Genomic DNA, 20541 nt, shown 5'->3' on the forward strand with positions numbered 1-20541 from the left:
TCAGGAAACGAGCTGCCTTGAGGAAGTGTGGGAGAAACCTAAATGTTACCATCATTACTCACTGTGTCAGTGGGTTTATTTCTTCACTTTTCAAGGCATAAACTCATTGATGTTCTTCATCAAAGTGAGAACTTTATCCATTTATATGGGATGCATTCTCCCCAAGCTCTTACAGATGAAAGGGTGGCTTGTGCTGTGATAACTCGCAATTCATGCCAGACCCTTACCTTGTCTCTTGTCTTACACAAGACTCAAATTAATTTATTTGTAAACCTATTTGGGTAAAAACAAAAACGAGACTCTTCCCATAGTAGCATGCAAATAGAATTATAGTCTTTTTTTAAAAAAACTTCTCTAATATTTCATCTTGTTGCCAAATTTTGAAAGAACAGTGATGTAAATAAACAAATTAATATCAAATAAATGCTTAAGTAGCAAAGGCTGCATTAATTACAGGCCCTCGCTAATGGAATCTGAAGAGGTTAAAATTTGAGGGAAAAATATTAAAAATGTTTTATTTGTACCACATGCCCATTATTAGAGCTAGTTTTATTCTTATGCAAAGCAACGATTCATCTCTCCATTGGGTCTAATGAATGGCAATTCTTTCTTTATCTGCCATTCATTGTGAGTGGACCACAGCAACAACACAAAGGGATTCATCTGAATACATTATCTGCATCAATTACAAAAGTAAACAAGTACTGTCCTGTTCACCATCACAGCTGTGTGAGCTTGACATGCTTAGGAGGTTAAGGGAAGAAATGTCTGTTTTGAAAATAAATTTTCTTATGCTTTCACTACAACACTTTTGTGTGGTGTTAGTGCAAAAAAGTAATGAAGCAATAAAGTGCTGTACAGCCCTGTACGGTGGTGGGCTGTGTGCTTTAGCCCTTGTGTGGTCCCCCTCCCCCCTCCCATGGCACTCAGGACTTGATCTCACGTAAGATGGTATTTTACATGAGGGACAATAACTGCACATTGTTATTGTGCTGCTGTGGTCAACGCCAAGCAGAGTGCTGTTTCTAACAGGAATGGAAGGGAGAGACATTTGTTGTTATCACACACCGCCTAGGGCCCAGATTTAGAGTAGCAGATCCACATCTTCTCCCAACATCCATTGATGGGTTACAGTATCGAGGGAGAATTCTGTCCGGATTTAAAAAAAGTTCTAATCACGTCTGTTCAAAAGGAGGGAAAAAGGGGAGTTTCACCTTGTCAACAATCCTGCATTAAATGGGTATTCACTTCCTGGCTGTTTATGGGAGCTTACTGGTACAAATGATGACTGCTGAGGTTTGTCTACAAAAAGTCGCTATGCTTGACAGTAATTAGTCTTGAAGTGTTTTGATGCATTTTTACTTGACAAACGTAAAAACAAACTACTAAGACCTGTTAAAAGAGGGAGTCGTGACATCCAGATCTCATTGTTCAAAGATATACTCACCATCAGAATCCCTTCTTGGAGTTGATTGCTGTCCTGCATGATGTGTGCTAAATAAGTTTATTTTCAGAATGATGTTTTGTGGCAGACCATAGAAGATATTGCTGTCAGATTTAATCAGCAGAACCTGTCTTTTACCATGAGCAGAGTTGTTAGTGAATCGTGGAGCTCCCTCCGCTGGTACAAAAAATGCATCGCTTTGGCACCATTGACAACAGCTGACTTGGGACATGAGTCCAAGTCCCAGATTCCAGCCGTCTTTTTTCAAGATCTTTAATGGAAAACGTTACTCTGTTGTTTTCAAGCCTTCAATTGTCTTAATTTCATATGCAAGAATAAACTAAAGATCGGCCTTATCAACAGTACCAAAGAACTTGCACTCGGCGAGGCATGATCCACAACCCAGAGGTAATGTACATAGCCTCAGAGGGTCTGGTACATTCCTCTATTATACATCTCCCAGAATCTGGAAAGGCAATCAGGTGCAACGACGTGCATGTGTGTGAGAGAAATCTCCCACCTCAGCCCTACACTGTTCCCTATGTGTTGTGCTAATATGTTCATTGAGTTGGAGTACAGTAATTCTACATGGTTCCATTTTGTTAGTAAAGTATTTATTTGGAAGGATTGACCTCAAATGTCTTTTTTAATCGAATTCTTACTGACAAAATGTACTGTCTGAAGCTTATTTTAAAGGTGACGTCTATTGCTACATCTGTTTTATCTGCTTTTTATTTTGTGTGTCTTTGAGATGTTCTGTCGTGATAAGGTACTATAACAGTGAATGTTCCCTCTCGTTTATTCAACTGTCACATTGAGCTGATGTTTTACTGATTCTACAGGTCATTTCAGGACCCAGCCTGCAGACTGGGCTGGTTTTGAACCCACACTTGAGAGGATAACCTGCACCATCCCGAGACAAAACAAAGGGAAACAGAAAATGATAATAATAATCCTTCCATTTGATAAAGCGCCTTATCACGTCTTCGAGGCGTCTCAAAGTCCTTCACGGAATATACTGTAACGTGAATAGAATGTATATTATGTAGGCAAAACCCGGCAGCCAATTACATACAGCAGTGTCCCACAATTTTTGAAGAGATTATTACCCCTGGAAAACCGATCCACCAATCGACAACCAACCAGGTTCCTACTTACTGCTAGTTAAAGAGGCGTGTGGAGTAAGGAAACTTGCTTAAGGTTTCGCCCTACCTGAGGATTGAACCCGGGTCCTTTCTCTTTGCAATGCGAGGGCTCTACTGAATATGTTAAAGGACTCCAGGATAAACAAATGAATGCAGACGTAGATTAAATGACCCTGTCTGGGCTGGATTGAAACGAGTTCAGAGGTGAAAGGATAACATTCGACCATGCTGTCCCATGTAATGTATTGTGTGAGACGAAATTCTCTCAAGTACTAGGTTTGGTTAAATTCTCTATATTTAGATTTATAGAACATTGATCAGGTAGTTAAAACAGAGTAGGTGCCGACTCCCGCACAGACAGACGTACATTACTTACTCTCTTTAGGATCCAAACATACCACGCTTTTTAACAACTTTTTAAAAAAAAATTGAGGATTTAGTATTTTTTTCTCTTTCCACTCCTCCTGGGTCGCATGCTTCAAGCATCCTCGCGGCTGGAGGAAGGTCAGGCATGCATTCTCCAGCTGTTTCCTCAGTTAACCAGGTGCTCAGAGGGGACAAGTAGATTTTTTGGTAGAGGGGAAAGAGGAGGAAACTTGGACCCTGGTCCTGGAGGCAAAAGTGAAACCTATCCCGGGAGCTGACTGGCATAGCTGGACAGGTGCAGAAGCTAAAGATAAGTGAGGTACAAACATGGTCTCAAGCCAGAGTCTCAATGGGTTGGGGAGTCTTCGCTGCACAGTAACATGCTACATGGTTAGAATTTTAAAAAATAAGTTAATCTAAAGCTATTCCAGAGTCCTGGACAGCTTTAACATCATTAACATTTTTGTAAGAAACATTATTTGTGTAATGTTATCTCTACTGGAGTTGGTCAGAGATGTATATGGGGAGATAGGTGAGATAGGAGATCAGGAGGGTGATGATTAGGCAGTGGTATATGAGGAACTGGGTAGGGAAGAGGAGGTGATAGAGTGGTTAGGAAATGTAATGTGGTGGAGAAAGGAGCTAGCTGGTCTGTAATGCCCTTGTAAAGAGTAGCTGCCTGGTGAGTGAAGGAAATTCAATCAGACATATTAACAGCTGCCATGTAAGTTTCAGCACAGAAAGACAACTGAATGATCAACATCTTTTGCTCATTTTAGGCCCGTGAGGTTCACAGATTCATTGCTCAGAGGGATAACCAAGATTTCACCAAGCAAGGTGTCCTGTGAGTTCTTTCCAAATAAAGGAAAACTAATTTACACTAAAGCTTATTAAGACTTTATATATAAATAAATATATATATATATCCTACCAAAAACCCAACTGAAGGACAATCTGTGATATCTTTCAAGAGAATTAGACAAATATTTGAAAAGGAAAATAAAAAGGAATGAAGAAAGAACAGAGGGAGGGAGTGGGGAGTAATTAAATCCAGATTGCAATTAATATGCATGTGGCTCCAATCCCTTTTAAGGGATGGAGTGCAGGTGTTTGGTCGGACTGCTCTCTTTCTGTGCTGTGAAAGTGTGATTCTGCCCACCTCTGTGAGCTGGGTTGTTCTCAAGTTAGCTCTCAGTTCAAATTTTATGATCAGCTCCAAATGGCTTAAACACAAACAGGTGCCATTTTCAAGCTTGGCTATGTTTGGTCCTGGTGTGTGTCCTGTTCTGTGGCACTTGGCTGCTGTGAGTGTTGGCTCAGCAGGCTGAGGCACACAATGCTTCCCAAGCTACTTGGTCCAGTCCTTCATTATCCCAACTGTTGGTAGTCTGTGGGCTGGACTGTGTGTGTTTCTTGTGGATACCCTATTTCTAACCATTCAGCTTGGTCCACTGCACAGAGCTAAAGAAAGGATGAGACTTTATCTCTTGAACACCATTTTCTCCCGAGCCAAGCCGCCAGCGACAATCCCACTTCAATAGCTGGAAGAGATCAGAGCCATTACATTAGTCTCTGAGCACGTGCAGATATGGGTGGGGGGGGGAAAGAGGATATCAGCATTGTCTATATCAGGTTCGATGTTATAGCTTAAACATGTTATGAAATGTCAGTAATTTGTTTGACAATTATCACTGGGCTCAGTAACTAGATTGACCTTAACTTTCAGCCACTACACCCCGAAACTCTGGAACTCCCTCCCTAAATTCCTCCACCCTGCTCTCTCTTGGCCTGTCTTCAGATCGCACCTGAAGACCCTTTTTTCTTGGACCATGCCTTTTGTCTCTGTCACTTTCTCCCTGTCCTCAGTGTCAAATTCTGTCTTTGTTAAGCACTCCCGAAAACCTAACCCGCTTGAAGGAGGCAATATTAAGGCACGTTGTGGTAGTTGTTAATTGCATTGAGAAACATTTTTACCCAACGTTGGGGTGTGATCCTGGTAATTTTGTGTGCTGGGTGAAGAGGAATCTGGCCTCTGCGGAGCAGTGTATGAGGGCAGTAAAAGAGGATTCTGATCGAATGGAGTCAATATCCTGTGACACTGAACCAGGAGGGAGCCACATGCACATTGCAATTTGGATTCTCACCTGTCGTACGAGCGATGCTGCTGCAGGACTGAGGTGATCTGGGAGCCGGAGTTGGGTGTGAGGTTGGATTCTGGAGGGATAACATTGAGCCAGGGTCTGGGGCACACAGAAAGGAAACAGAACATGAATACAAAGCCTGGTTTTATAATTTTTTTTCTGGTAATGAGAAATACTCTTCACTGATCAAGCTCTACCTTGTGTTCACCAGAGAATGTACTTATATTCACGCTGTAAAAATCAGACGAGAAATGTATAGATTATCACAAATGCCAATCCTTTACTTGCCAATGAACTCTTACCATCCCAGTGAGCAGCTCAAACAACAGGGCCCCAAGGCTCCACCAATCACACACTTCCGTTACTTCCAAAATACCACCAACCTCTGTCAAAAGGAAACGTTGAAAGACTCAAATCACAAACATCAGATTAGACTAAGTTGCAGTACAGGTACAGAGCCCTTAATAAGCCTTTGCAATGAAGAATGTTTCTATTTGCCTCTTTCCCGCACCATCCATTCCCTTCTGCTGTGGATTGTTCCAACTCAAGTCAGATTGGGAACTTAGACATGATAATGGATCCAACTAACTGACAATAGACAATGCTTCAAAACCTACCTTAAAAAAAACTCTCTTCTCTTCCCCCTTCACCCCCCCCCCACCCCCACAGCTTCTCCTATTCTGCTTGAGGTCCTACCCCATCTTTGAGGCATTCTTCATTGTGAAAAAAGCTATAAAAGTGTTTTAAGAATTTTAAAGTGAAGAATGTTTCTCCAGTCTCAAAAATCACTGCAGAAAGCTGTCCCAAATTTGGAAACACATTTAGGAAAGGCAACAAGGAGTGCAGGTGGACATATCAGATACTTGATAGAACCCAGAACCTTGCCTGAAGTTTACCCTTCTGAGCCTTGGGATAACTATGCAGTGGATTTATCCAACTGCTCCACTCCCAATTCAGTTTCTTTTCCCCCTTCCTGCCCTCACATTACGCAGCCTGGTTTGGGTACTCTTTTAGCATGGTGATAGGTCTCTGATGCCCAGCTGACCAAAAAGAAATATTACCTGGTGCACAGTACATATCCTCCACGGCTTTACTGCTACATTGAACCTCAACTTCACTCCATTGACCAAAGTAAGTCAGACAAACGTGACCTGGTAAGACAGCAAACAGCAGTATAACTCAGTGGAATCTGTGTGGTACAATGGAAATGCCAGTGTGGTAGGAAGGCAATGATCAAAGCAACAATCCCAGCTTGAATTTTCCCAGAAAAAACAAAGTAATCCCTGGCTTGGCATCAGGTCTGCCACTGTTAAGCGCTCCGAGATACCGTCAGGCATGAAGGGAGCAATATAATGCAGGTTGTTGTTGGTAGCACTCATTCTACAAACACACTATAAAAGGGGAATCCAGGAGGGAATACAATGGGGCTGCATTGCTGCCCAGTGTATGCCTCCCAACAACACAACAAGAGGAACGCTACAGGGAATCAATGTTGGCATCACTTCTCAATCCACAAAAGAAACAGAACATAAAGGAATCGCCACTCCCTCCAAAAAAGTTAACAACAACAAATGAGATTTGTATGGCGCCTTTCACATCGGGAGGACATCCCAAGGCGCTGGATCAACATCCAGATCTTTGACTTTGTACCAATGGCACACGGATGGACATTGACATGTGGCAGGTCTTTGCTTTAGGATTCTGTGGCCAGACAAATCTCTCCTGACTCTTCAAGTTCCCATCATTGAGGATTCATTTTCCATTCAAAAAATGCAACCAGGATATTTTGTTTAAAATGAAATGAATTAATCCAGCCAAGCAAGCATCCACATCTTTTTACCTTTTCAGCGCCTTGGTATGTCCTCCTGATATGAAAGGCACTATACAAATGTAATTGTCGTTTGTTGTTGTTTTACCCCTCTCACCTGAACTATCCAGAAGTACATTTCTTGGGTTTAGATCCTGACACACAATTCCCTGTTGATGTAGGCTTTCTAAGGCAAGGACCAGCTCGGCCACCCATACTCTAATTTGATCGTCCGAAAGTCCTGTGGAGGCCTGGCCAAAGGCAGGCAGCTCATTATTTGGGCAGGTAAATGGAGAAGGTAATGAAGACTGACCGCCCTCCACTGTGTGGGAATCTGAAGGCACTGGGACACTCCCACTCGCAGTTCTGCAAAGCTCAAAGTCTTTACCTGAAACCGCTCTAGAATCTGTTACCTTCTGATCAGAGTGAACGTGTGAGACTGGAACCTGGTTTAAAACATCAAATTGAGAGTTGGTTCTCAAATGACTGACATCTTCAAAATCCAGGTCCTCCTCAGTTGAAAGACCTTTCAGCTTTGACTTTCTCAGAGGCTCAACGATGGTTAAAGTGGAAGATCTCAGTTCTACGGAGGGTTGCTGAACAGTGTTGAGCACACTCACTGAAGTCTTCTGCTCAGACTGGCTCTTCCCTAAGACAGTGACAGCCGTGTTTCTGATGGATATTGCAGACGATGATCCTACAAGAATCACATCAGAGCTATCCAGAACCTGGTTGACCTTTCTATTATTCTCGATGGTTTCCAGGGGATTAACCGTAATTTGGTACAAACCCTTTCGTCCTTGCTTCACGTTAGCTTTCAGATTCAAGCTGGTAGCTCTAACAGGGCTTTTGATTGGGCTGGTTCCTCGCCGAGACTCATCATCAACCAATGAAGCTCTTTCTTTCAGTTGGCTTTCATGAGATTTTGCTAATTTGGATCTGGAGCCATCGCTCTCTGAAAAACAATCGTGGAACCTTAAAATTTTACTCTCATAGAGGAGTTGGTTCCTTTCACATTGAAGGTCTTTTTGCACCACACCATCCGCATGTATTGCCATCTTGTGGTTGGTGGTTTCGGCACTTTGAGTTAACTCTGCATCCTTCTCTGAAAACAACCCAGCTATGTCAAAGGTTACAGGACCTGTAAGCACCACTTGTGAAGCTGTCACCTCATCACGTCCCTTCAGACCATTCAAAGCCTTTGAAATTCCATTACATCCTTGCCAAAAATTCACTTTGTTCCCTCTCTCATCCCAACAGTGGTCTGTACCATTTTCTAGGAAAGCCGGTTGATCTTCCACTTGTCCTGGTTTAATCCACGACTCTGGGTCACTGGTGCCAGCACCTGTGTGTCCGCACTCTGTGTTGTGTTCTAGGTTATCCTTATTCTGGGGCTTGCCTGGCTGTTCACTGTGTGTGTGGGCGGTGAGGGCAGAGTGGTCATTGCACAGTAGTGCGAGAGTGGGTGCAGTGTAGCTGTTCTTCAGTTTAATGGTCTTGTGATGTGGACTGGAACATTCGGGAAATTCCATAACTCTCTCCAGACCCGGGGCCCGGAGGTGCCGCAGCTGAGACCAGAGCTTCCCTCCTAAACAGAACAAAGAGGAAAAACACAGCCAAATGTCGGGTGATGTATTGTTAACCTGAAAATGTATTCTGTTATACAGGCACCAGAAGTGACAAGAACTTAACAAGCAGCTGCGGAGAGGGGGAGGGGGGATTCCTGTGTTTTGGCTGTGATTTTGTCTATTCAGTGTGAAGGTTGGCAAAGTCACAATTGAGTTCCGTTCTAATACCTTTTTGTGATGACTGCCTTCTGTTTGAATTGTGCCACTGTCTGATTACAAACACAGAGATCCAGTTAGTCAGTATCAGGGTCACGTTTTAGCCTGGAATCTTCCTGTTTTATGACTCTAAATACCTCTTGCTTTCTGTTCACCAGTATTTAGGTTTCCCTCACTATTGCGAGTCTGGATATCCTGGGTTGGGATGTGCCCTGCTCAGCCCCTCTCCTATCCTTTACTTTACCTGCGACGTGCTCCAGGTGAAGGAAAACGGCATCGTCGCTGACATAGAACTGCAGGAGTCGCACCATAAAGGGCACGCCCTGTGGGATTATGGTCTGCCGCTCTCGATTCACCAAGCTGCATTTGGAGAGGCTCTTCAGAACACAACGAGAGGCAAGTTAGCATAGCGCTGCAACAGTTTTATTTTTCTCCTAAAATGTTAATTTCTCCTCCCCCCACCAATCTCAAATGCACATTCTGGGGTCCCCCAATTCTTGACTCATGCCATCCTCCAGGGATGAGAGCGCACTCCATCCCAACAAGGTATCTCTGGGATTTCCATATGTAGGTGGGATGCATGGAATTCTCAGCTTGGTTTGGATGTTCTTGAGCACGGTGATGGGCTTCTGCGTGTGTCAGACACCCACCCATCCAGGTAGAGACCTAAAATAAAACAATTAATGCTCTGGCAAGGGACAGTGACTTGCTTGCTCAAGAATGCCTCTCCCTATTCAGGTTAGGAGAATCCTGGGATTCCAGGGATCTCATATGGTAATGGTGCTCCCGAAATCCTAGTATTGCAATCCCTAAGTGGGAAGAGCTCATTTCCTTGCTCAGTGCTTACAAGCCTTACGTTTCACCTATCACTCCACAGCACGATGGAGAATCTTAAGCATTGTGATGCGACCGGATGTGTTAGACTGACCAGAAAAAGTGGTTTTGATGGCTATGGAACTGGACCCATCTACTCTAATATTCCTCTTCTCTTCCATTTTCTTTTATATTAAGTTCCCTCAGCTTGATGGAGAGTTTGAATTCTACTATTTACCTTGACTATGAAAGTTTCATTGCTGGATGGGTTCTGCACCAACAACACCTGAATGGAGACGGGGGTAAGTTAATGAAGAATTAATTATCCCACGGTAATGGGAAAAAAAATAAGATTTTAGCCTCACTACATTAGCAAGCGTACTGCTGCTGCATTTTACCATGTGTTCTTCAGTAAGTGACGATCACACATTCAAACTTAATGCACAATCCATTTGATATAGGTTGTTAATTGCAATAAACACAAAGGTAACTAGGGGAATCAATTTACGATCATTACCAAAAAGAAGATAAGGAGAAATTATTTCGCACACAGAGGGTTATCAGAACATGAAATCTGTCACTGAAGCATAATCTATAATAGTTATTTAAGAGGAATTAGATAAATAATGGAAAAGATAGATATAAAATGGTATATACAGGGTAAGGGGACTGAATAGATATTTCTTTCAGAGAGCCAACCAACGTACAAGATACAATCAGTGATTCTAGGTTGTATTAAATCCAGTGGTGTGGAACACTACCATTAATGATGAAAAGCTGTATTAAATACATGGTTTAATCATTACATGTTAACATTCCTGGTCCAGCGAATTCAAAACAATAGTTACCTTGTCAATGACTGCAATGACCTTGGACATTTTTAGATTCTCCACCGGGGAGCTGAGAATTCGAATCGGTCGAAACCTCAGACTGCTGAAACCCTACGGAGGGGAGAATGTATGTTAGACCAAACCAAACAAATGTTTTATTTATTGTCTGCTGTGTTAAATCTCCTATCTTTTCTTTTGGATTCGCTCAGCTGGGGCCCCCCCCGGTCTCGTTAAATAGGCGAGCTACTCGCTCAGCGCTGTCCAGTACACAGATAGCAGCTCACAGCCATGCTTGGCAGCAGAGTATGCAGCACCAATGCTGAGTGACAGTTTAAACTGGAATATCGCTGTTTCGTTGATCTGGAGATCAGAACAGTTGAAAGAAAGATTGGAGACTGGCTACACTGCAGGAATGGGAAATCACCTTTCCCAGAATCAAAGCCAGAGCTTTAATCCTGCCAGATCAGTATTACTAACGTTAGTGAGATGTCAGGAACCGTGCGGTTCATGTGCTCTCAAGTCCTACCCCAGTATGATCGGCACCGTTCTCCTGTAAGTGAGAGTTGAATATCTCCTCTGCTCGCTTTAGATATTGAGTTGTTTTCCGCTTCACTGCTTCACGCCGTTCTTTGTTGGGGTCGACTGCAGAAAGGGGGAGAAACCAGAGCAAGTTCAAATCTACGAGCAAGACAGTGTGAGCAGCAGGGCATTTTTTTATATATAAAGTGATGGGGAAAATCCCCGCCAGCCTCAAGTAAATTCCCCTTCCATAATAATAAAGGTAATGGCAATTTCCTCGGCAGTCGGCAAATGGTGACTGTTTAGGCAGTTTTTACAGAATTTTAGGTAAATTTTACCAAATATTATTTGATAATTAAAGATAATGTATGATTATTATTCCTACTTTCATATTATTTGAATCATCCTAAGGTTTCAAACAAATACATGAAGCATTGCTTTGTCTGTAGAAATCGTTTTTTAATGCTTCTGTGTTTGGGATAAAAGTGCCCCTACAGGTTACTATAGGATTTCCTTTTTCCCTCTCCCATACAATGAGGCCATTCACTTTTGCTCAGAGAGGTAAGAGAGTCAGGGGGAGAAGAGGGTCACAAATTCTCATTCAATCTCTGATGCTGCCTCCACAACTGAGCAACTGAATCAATGCTCACAAGAGAGACAGATCACATCTCCTTACACAAGGTGTAACACAAGAGGACTGAGGCACAGCACTCCAGGCGTGAAATGTCACCTAGGATTAGCCAGGGAGACCATTTTTTCTTACATTTAAAATTTACGATGCCCACAATTGTGGAAATTTCTTAAACTCCGTCTTCATTTGGAAGCCGGTTTCTTAAACCGTAGTTTCTTAATAGTATATACGCCTTATCGTTCACTGCCGCCTGATAAATCTGGTTTCACCAGAAAACTACACCTTGCACTCCCTTCAAGAGCAGGTCCACGCCATTCTTGTAATAGTTAAACGCTGCCTGGTAATCCTCGTTCACCTCCCTGTCCAGGGCTAAGCGGATCTGTTTTGCGGCATCGACCAGGTAGTCGCGCTTGGTGGCTGTGCTTCGAGTGGCCGGCTGGCCTTCCTGGGCACTAGGGTTCACTCTGCTCCGGATCTGCTCCAGGTAAACACGAGCCTGGGACAGTGGGCGAGCGCAGGGCTCAGGCTCCTGCACTGGGGACCCCTCTCTGGATAGGCTGTGCATGGCCCACCTCTTTGGGTCGGGGAGGATGGGGAGGAGGGTGTGTCAGGGCTGTTCGGTGCTCAGTCTGGTAGCATCAGTGCCATTGCTGCTGGGGAGTAAATAAACCAACTCAGTGCGTGCACCACAGGACCAATAAAAAAGGAACATGTTGAAACTGTAATTTGTTCATAATAATCTAAGTGCAATGTTAGTCCAACCAATGTTAACAACAAATGTGTCCGGCTATTGTCCCCAAAGTGCCTAAACCCCAACTACAAAACTCCAGTTCCCTACTCCACCGTCCCTGCAGCCTTTAATAATAATAATCCTTGCATTTGATATGTAATTAGATAGTTTAGATCATTTTCTTTTAGGAATTAACATTATGGGATACAGTAAATAGGTAGTTCAGGACATATGTACATGTGACCGCCAGGAAGTTGGAAGGCGAACTAGATGGACCTTGGTCTTTTTTCGTCTAGCATTTCTTATATAGGGCTTTATCATGTGGCTGAGACTTCTCAAAGCTCTTTGCAGAATATACTGTAAAGTGAATTGACTGTATATTCTCGCCTAGCAAGCGAGAGACCTGGGTTCGATTCCCGGCAGGGCGAAACCTTGGGCAAGTTTCCACGCTTACTCCACACGCCTGATAATAATCCCTCAAGAAAAAAACCAATAATAAATTGGTTACTTCAATCCATGACTATTTGTGGGATGCTGTGCTGTGCAATTGGCTGCCGCGTTTCGCCCACAAATATATGGTCAATCGACTTTATAATCTATTCTGTGAAGCGCTTTGAGACGCCTAGAAGACGTGAAAAGAGCTATAACAAATGCAAGGATTACTATTATTATTATTCTGTGGCTGAAACTCGGCAGCCAATTGTGCACAAATGATGTGAATAAAACGTTGGTGTCAGATTAATACTGTTAATAATTATAGGCTGTTTTGTGCAGTGACCTAGGTGGTTCAGGGCCAAATTAAACACAGATTTTCCAAATGGATCAATAGGACACAACAGGAGAAAAAATAGGAAAAAACATGAGGTTTATAAAGTGCATAAGGAGAAGGAAGACAATGACCATGTGGGTAAAACAAGTGGGAGGAGAAGCAGCAAAATATAGTGATTAAATATTCTTCCAAAGTTACAATAAAGTTTGCAGTTGCTATACACAGAGGGGAATTACCACCTGGAAAGTGTTAGCAGGAAGAGATGAGACTGAAATTCCCCGCCTGCACCCAGTAAACATACCATGCATTTTTTTGATTAAAAACTTTAACTGATGCAAGGGGAGGGCGGGGGGCGGGGGTGGAGAACGCAGGAAGAATCATTTTGCAGCAAGGAATTTTCCAAATACGTGAATGTTTAAACCGTCCCCTAAGCCGGCTTTAACACAGTGTGGAACCTCCACTCATGTGACCGTCATCAATGCAGAGACATACAAGGGATAAACATCACAGCAACAAGAACAAACACAATGGCTTACGGGTGGCTGCAGCCGAGGTAGCATTTCCTAACCATTCGGTCCCTCGCCGTCTCTCGGAAAGACATCTGTTTGTCCATCGTTTCTTACGGATCATACAATGTGGAAAGAGTTGCTCTGCATCTGATAGAAACAAAAAAAATCCCACAGCTATAAAATCTCAACCCTACAGCCATGTTTGGGGCCCGAGAAAGGGAGTGGAGAGAGACCTGTAGCTTTATATATAGTGGAAGGAGGATAGACCTTTACTGAAAATAATTTATATTGAAGCCATCTTGATGTTCATCATAAAGACAGCACACCAAAGTGGGTACATTGTTGTCTAACCTATCAAATCCTCTCATGATCTTGAAGACCTCTATTAGGTCTCCTCGTAACCGTCTCTGCCCCAATGAGAATAATCCTAACCTCTCTAGCCTTTCCTCATCATCAAGATCCCTCAAGGAAGGCAACATAGGCGGTAATACAATCTTAAGGGGGGTGAAAGAACAGAGAGACCTGGGGGTTCAGGTAAATTAATCCTTGAAGGTGGCAGGACAGGTAGATAAAGCTGTAAAAAGGGCATATGGGATACTAGGCTTTATAAATAGGGGCATAGAGTACAAGAGTCAGGAGATTATGATTAAACGATATAAAACACTGGTTAGGCCTCAGTTAGAATACTGCGCCCAGTTCTGGAAGGATGTTAAGGCATTGGAAAGAGTGCAGAGGAGATTTACGAGGATGGTACCAGGAATGAGGGACTTTGATGATGAGGAAAGGCTGGAGAGGTTAGGATTAGTCTCATTGGAGCAGAGAAGGTTACGAGGACCTAATAGAGGTCTTGAAAATCATGAGGGGATTTGATAGGTTAGAAAGGGAAAAACTGTTCCCACTGGTGGGAGTGTCGGTGACTCGAGGTCACAGATTCAAAATAGTCTCTAAAATAAGCCGAGGGGAGGGGAGAAGGAATTTTTTCACACAGCGAGTTGTTCGAATCTGGAAGGCATCGCCTGAAAGGGCAGTCGAGGCCGATTCAATAACTACTTTTAAAAACGCGGTGGACGGGTATTTGAGGAGGACGGGTTTGCGGGTTATGGGGAAAGGGCCGGGAGTGGGATTGACATTACATTGCTCTCAAAGAACCGGCACAGACTCGATGGGCCGAATGACCTCTTTTTGTGCTGGAAGATTCTATGATTCTCAGCCTAGATTACGGAGCAGTGTTGGAGAGAATCTGGCCCATTTGTCCAACATCCCTTAATCCAGCCATGTTGGGACAGTGACATTCCACATCAGGTACATCACAGTATCTTCACAGGCCACTGCTCTGTGCTTTAGGTCAATTTGTGGATGTCTTGGCCCTTCTTGAATTCTGGAATTGGATATTTGACTAAGCTGCTGCGGTTAGGAGGCGCATAGTTGGGATATATAGGCACATAATGTTCAGAGAGTTTATGTATGGGGGAGGGGGGGAGAGAATAACACCTTTATCAACCTCTGCTCAAGTTCACCTTTCCCATTAATTTTCCTCTGATGTTTATCCTCCTAAATGCATGATGCCTATCCTTCCGACGTAAAAGGCGCTGTATAAGTGTAATTTTGTTGTTGTTGTTGTACCCATTTATTAAAACTGATAAGTCACTCTGCCCCCACCCTCTGGAACTCCATCCCATAGTCCCTCCGCCTCGCCTCTTTCCTTGCCAACTTCAAGACCCTTCTCTTCGACCATGCTTTCGATCACCCTCATTCCCACCCTGCCCTCCACCCTTCTCAATCCCAACCTCCAGCTCAGGTTTGAAACAGACTGTCCAGTGCCTTGGAACATCCTCCCAATATGATAGGCGCTATACACATGTAATTTTGTTGTTGTTGGTCTTTCAGGTTCCTGTTATTGGTCTGTTGTACAATCGAGTACTGGCTCCCCAAACCCCTTTACCATGCACCTTCTCTATCTGCCTTCAATGCTCTCTTAAAACAATCTCTCTCTCACAGACTAGGTCTTTGCTCAAGAGCTCCCCCACCTACCTTTCCTCCTTGCTTGGTGCTATACGTTGTTTAGGTGACGTGCTTTATGACGTTCATCCTACATGAATGGGATTCATACAAATGCAAGTTGTTGCTCAGTTCAGGGCACGACTCGCCACAACCTGAGACAGTCTATTGAGAGTTTGGATTTAATTCTAAAAATCAGACGGGAGATCACAATTGCAAATGTGTACAATACAATTTACATTTACACAGCACCGTTTCATGTTAGCTTGACACAGCTGGGGGGGGGGGGGGGTGGTGCGGGTGGGGGCCGAAGAGAGGGGGAGGAGACAGAGGATCGAAAGAGGTCCGTGTAGCTCATTCAATACAGAGAGAGTTAACAGCGAAGATCATGACATCTGCTGTGAGGAGGTGAATGAATGACGAGCACCAAAGCCCAGTACTCCTCCCACACATACACACAGGCAGTCAATTGGCCACTGGTGAGGTTATCCTCGCAACCGTCACAGACAGCCACCCACCTGTGTGCATCTCCTGCTCTGACATGGAGCTGAGTTCCAAGGAACAGAACAAGGGACACTGTAATAGAACAGAACGAGCCCTGTGACAATCAATCTCGCATTGTTTTACAAAATGAATCTGCAACTGCGATTTACAAACCCACTCTTGTGGGAATAATATAACCCTCCTATCTTTAGGGCTCCACTCAGCATTCCAAGCAGTGTATGTCAGCGGCCAACCTGCCGTCCAGACCTTTTATTAGTGCTGTTGCTTTATGAGCAACTACTATGAGACTGTGATTCAAGCCAATATTTTATGCTTCCACCCCCACACCCGGCCTATCCCTCAGTCCAAATGAGATTGGGGACTTTTGGGTGCGACCTCCATTTTGTGCTGCTGTACTCTAGTACAGTGCATTTACTATTTGGTTAATGACATGCGCTGCCAGGCGCCCCGATAATCTGAACCAGTTCCTATCACTCGTAGCAAACCGATAGCCTCACTTGTAGCTCTGAAACACACACTATACTTAATCCATCAGTCTCTTGTGCAGAGTATCTCCTATTAACTGTAGCACAAAGGAAACTATTGTCACTTTTGACAGCTCGATGGAGTTTTCGCGTTGCCATTCATACAATTTTGGGGGGGACTAAGACTAAAATAGCATCAGTAAGGTGACATCGAACATCACATTATATTGTTATTATATCACATTATATTATTATATTATATTATATATTATATTATATTATACATTATATTATATTATAACGAGGTTGTTATATTTGTTGCCAGTATTTTCAGTATTTTGCAGTCTGGACACATCAAAACCTTTTAAAGACCTAGATCTTGTTTTTGTGACAGTGAAACAAATCCTGTTAGTTGAAATATGCTTCGTTCTACAGCACCAAGTCCTGATTACCCATTGCTCTTCACTGAGCTTTTTCCAATACAGTAATGTTTGAAGGCCATTGGGCTCCCAATTTTTGAGTCAAAAGGATTAAAATATTTGGTTCCACACATTTATCAAATGCCTTTTGTATTCCAGTACTCAAGTAAACTTTCAGAAAAGTTTCTCATTGACTGGATACTTTCAATAAATCAACAATAACACTATTAAATCTTTCTCTTTATCCAATGTTTATATTGGACTGGTGATTCCTGTTTCAACTTACATTTAATCACATTAGAAGTCCATCTGCCATTCCTTAGTTCATGCATCAAATTCACCCCAACCCACTGAATGCCATCAATCAAAATGCAACATAAGCAAACTATTGGTTCCTACTCATGAAATGCTGCTAATCTGTTCATTATGGAAAAGCTCACTCATCTCATCCCCGTCCCCCCATCCCCTCCAAAAAAAAGTCTAAAAGTAAACACACACAAAACAATATTTGGAAAAAATTTAACAACAGCAACCTCTTTTGAAATGTTATAAACCACTGAAGTGTTGCATTCGGGTTTGGGATTCCAGCCTGTAACACACCCCAATCGTCCATTACTCTATACAGAAACCAAAATTCCACCTTGACTTAGTTGGCCTAAAAGACCATTCTGTCTAAAACTTCAGGATTGCGGAGAAACGTTTTTAATTTGGAAGCTGCTTCGTTTGAAGAACTGCGGTGAAATGGCTTCCAAGGTTCCAAATGTTTCACAATTCTCCAGAATTTCACATTTTAAGTTAAAATGGTCCTACAGACCGAGACTTCAGTGGATCTTTTCAATGTGTATTAGAACACTGTGCCAACAACTGCTAGCAATTATAATTATTGAATACTAAGGAGGGAAATCCAGCACCATGAAATTCTGGGGCTCATTATAAAACAGGCAACAGTCAGTTATTAAAGCGACCCTGACTTGATATAATTCTGTATAGGGTACAGAAATGCCAATAACTTACTATCCTAATTTTAATTTGCCAATGACACTCAGTAGTCCGGTTCTTGAGCCAGACGATTCCAGAGTACTCCAGGGTACTGCTGATAATAGCCAAGGAATGTCCTGGTTCATTGGTAGGACTTAGAGGGGCAAGGATTCTTCCACTCAACTCCTGTTAATCCTGAAGCCAAAGCCCTGAGGGTGGACTTAGCAGGACAAGCAGTGGAAAAGCTTGCCAGACGGCACTTTCAAAGCTATGTGGTTTTAGACGGTTAACCGCCAGCGGTACCCAACCCTTGGTTCTTGCTCGCCTGCACCCAATACTCTCTGGAATTAGATACGCAGGATTCATCGCTGCAGGGAGAGCGAGTGCGTATTCCAGACACAGTGATGGGTTTTCATTTGTGTCAGACGCCTGGCTGACCAAATAAAATACAGCACTCACATTGAAAGTCCTCCAATAATAATAATAATAATCCTTGCATTTGATAAAGCACCTTATCAACTCATTGAGAATCTCAAAGCACTTCACAGGACATACTCTAAAGTGAATTGACTGTATATTAGACTTGGATTTGTTAACCCACGTACAGAAACAATCCCTTACATTGCAATAATAACTGATAAAGGGGCAGTGATGTCCCTTGAAAAGACGGTCTGGAACATTTACCCATTTATCAGATCGCATCAACAAGTCACTTGAACGTAGGGCGAACGTAACAAAATGGCACATTGCCTTTTGTCAATCACTGGACCTGAAAAGCTGTATAAAACAGTTTTTATCAAGTCCGATTATTTTTTTTAAAAAAGTCTGTTCGGAGCTGCATCAACTGTATTAAATAGTGTTGATTTGCTAAATCTTACGGTGACACACACAGTGTTACTGCCACTCTCTCGCTACCGTTTCTCCTTCTCCCTCAGAGGGAGCAGCGCTGATTGCAGACTATGGCCCCAGAGCGACTTCGTGTCACCCACAAGGAACAACAACAACAACAAGATTCCATTTATAAAATGCCTTTCACGTCGGGAGGACGTCCCAAGGCGCTGGACAGTTGGGTCGGGACCCGAGCAGTGGGGAAATGGTCAGGGTGAGGGGAGGGAAGGGAGGGAGCAAGGAGGGGAAGGGAGGGAAGGGAGGGAGCGAGGAGGGGGAAATGGTCAGGGTGAGGGATGGGAGCGAGGAGGGGGGGGGGGGGGGGGGGGGGGGGGGGGGGGGGGGGGGGGGGGGGGGGGGGGGGGGGGGGGGGGGGGGGGGGGGGGGGGGGGAGGGGGGGAATGGTCAGGGTGAGGGGAGGGAGCGAGGAGGGGGAAGAGAGTCGAGAGGGGAGCTGAAGGCACGGGGACCGGTCCTCATTTATTTCAAAAAATATGAATTATAAATGACACCGAGTTCTTCTCACTGCGGCAAACACACGTTTGCTCCACACCGATCACCGTACAACGTGTTCACTTGACATGTCCCCCCCGTCCCCCCCGTCCCCACTCCCCAAAAACACCAAACAGTAAAACCTTTAACATTGACGCAAAACAAACCTGTCTGAGTGGATTGGCCCCAATGTCACAATGTTTGTTCACATCAGTGAATAAAATGAGCTTTTCTGAAAAAATAAAAATCCAGTGGTGGCTGCTGTGGGTGTCAGACAGACAGACAGACAGACAGACACAGACAGACAGACAGACAGAGACACAGACAGACAGACAGACACAGACAGACAGACAGACAGACAGACAGAGACACAGACAGACAGACAGACACAGACAGACAGACAGACAGACAGACAGACAGACAGACAGACAGACAGACAGACACAGACAGACAGACACAGACAGACAGACAGACAGACAGACAGACAGACAGACAGACACAGACAGACAGACACAGACAGACAGACACAGACAGACAGAGACACAGACAGACAGACAGACAGACAGACAGAGACACAGACAGACAGACAGACAGCGGCACAGACAGACAGACAGACAGACAGACAGACAGAGACACAGACAGACAGCGGCAGTGGGTGATGTGATGTTGGGACCTTCTTCACTTGTCGCCGTTACAGTGTATCACAACTGCAACTGTGTCACCATCACCGCTCCACTGCCGCCTTCCTCCCTCCTCCTCCTCCCCTCCTCCTCCTCCTCCCCTCCTCCTCCTCCTCCTCCTCCTTCCTCCTCCCTCCCTCCTCTTCCTCCTCCTCCTCCTCCTCCTCCTCCTCCTCCTCCTCCCTCCTCCTCCCTCCTCCTCCTCCCTCCTCCTCCCTCCCTCCTCCTCCTCCTCCTCCTCCTCCTCCTCCTCCTCCTCCTCCTCCCTCTCCTCCCCTCCTCCTCCCTCCTCCTCCTCCTCCCCTCCCCCTCCCCTCCCCTCCCCTCCTCCTCCCCCTCCCCTCCTCCCCCCCTCCTCCCCTCCCAGTGGATCACCTTAGTCCACACTCTCACCTCCTCTCCGATGAGCCTTTCTCCTGATCCCTCACACACGGGTTTCTGTTATCCCATTATATGTTTCCCGATCCCGATCCTCCCGGAGCCGCTTTACGGCAGCGCTGTGAAGATAGGACATCCCATCTGTGGCGAGTGGCAGCCCGGGGGGGGGGGGGGGGGGAGAGGGAGGGAGGGGAGGAGAGGAGGAGGGAGGAGGAGAGAGGGAGGAGGGGAGGAGGAGGGAGGGAGGGAGGG

General features: G+C 44.4%; 1 protein-coding gene across 5 annotated transcripts; it reads right to left on the minus strand.

The window, feature by feature from the left end:
* Positions 1 to 3805: 3805 nt before the first annotated feature.
* Positions 3806 to 20427, minus strand: rps6kl1 (ribosomal protein S6 kinase-like 1). Of its 5 annotated transcripts, none has more exons than XM_042338231.1 (12): positions 20305 to 20427; positions 19399 to 19463; positions 13516 to 13635; positions 10857 to 10972; positions 10349 to 10441; positions 9739 to 9786; positions 8932 to 9064; positions 7022 to 8491; positions 6158 to 6247; positions 5399 to 5481; positions 5100 to 5195; positions 3806 to 4496 (listed from the first exon to the last, which is right to left on the minus strand). In XM_042338231.1, exons 3-12 carry the CDS (start codon positions 13607 to 13609, stop codon positions 4386 to 4388), a joined length of 2334 nt encoding a protein of 777 aa, XP_042194165.1. In that variant the 5' UTR covers positions 13610 to 13635; positions 19399 to 19463; positions 20305 to 20427; the 3' UTR covers positions 3806 to 4385. The 5 variants fall into 5 exon arrangements, with proteins under 5 accessions (XP_042194165.1, XP_042194164.1, XP_042194166.1 ...); XM_042338230.1 differs by lacking the exon at positions 20305 to 20427 and adding an exon at positions 19905 to 19998; XM_042338232.1 differs by lacking the exon at positions 19399 to 19463.
* Positions 20428 to 20541: the final 114 nt, after the last annotated feature.

The sequence above is a fragment of the Callorhinchus milii genome, unplaced genomic scaffold (genome assembly GCF_018977255.1).
Source record: "Callorhinchus milii isolate IMCB2004 unplaced genomic scaffold, IMCB_Cmil_1.0 Scaffold9, whole genome shotgun sequence".
Taxonomy (NCBI): Eukaryota; Metazoa; Chordata; class Chondrichthyes; order Chimaeriformes; family Callorhinchidae; genus Callorhinchus; species Callorhinchus milii.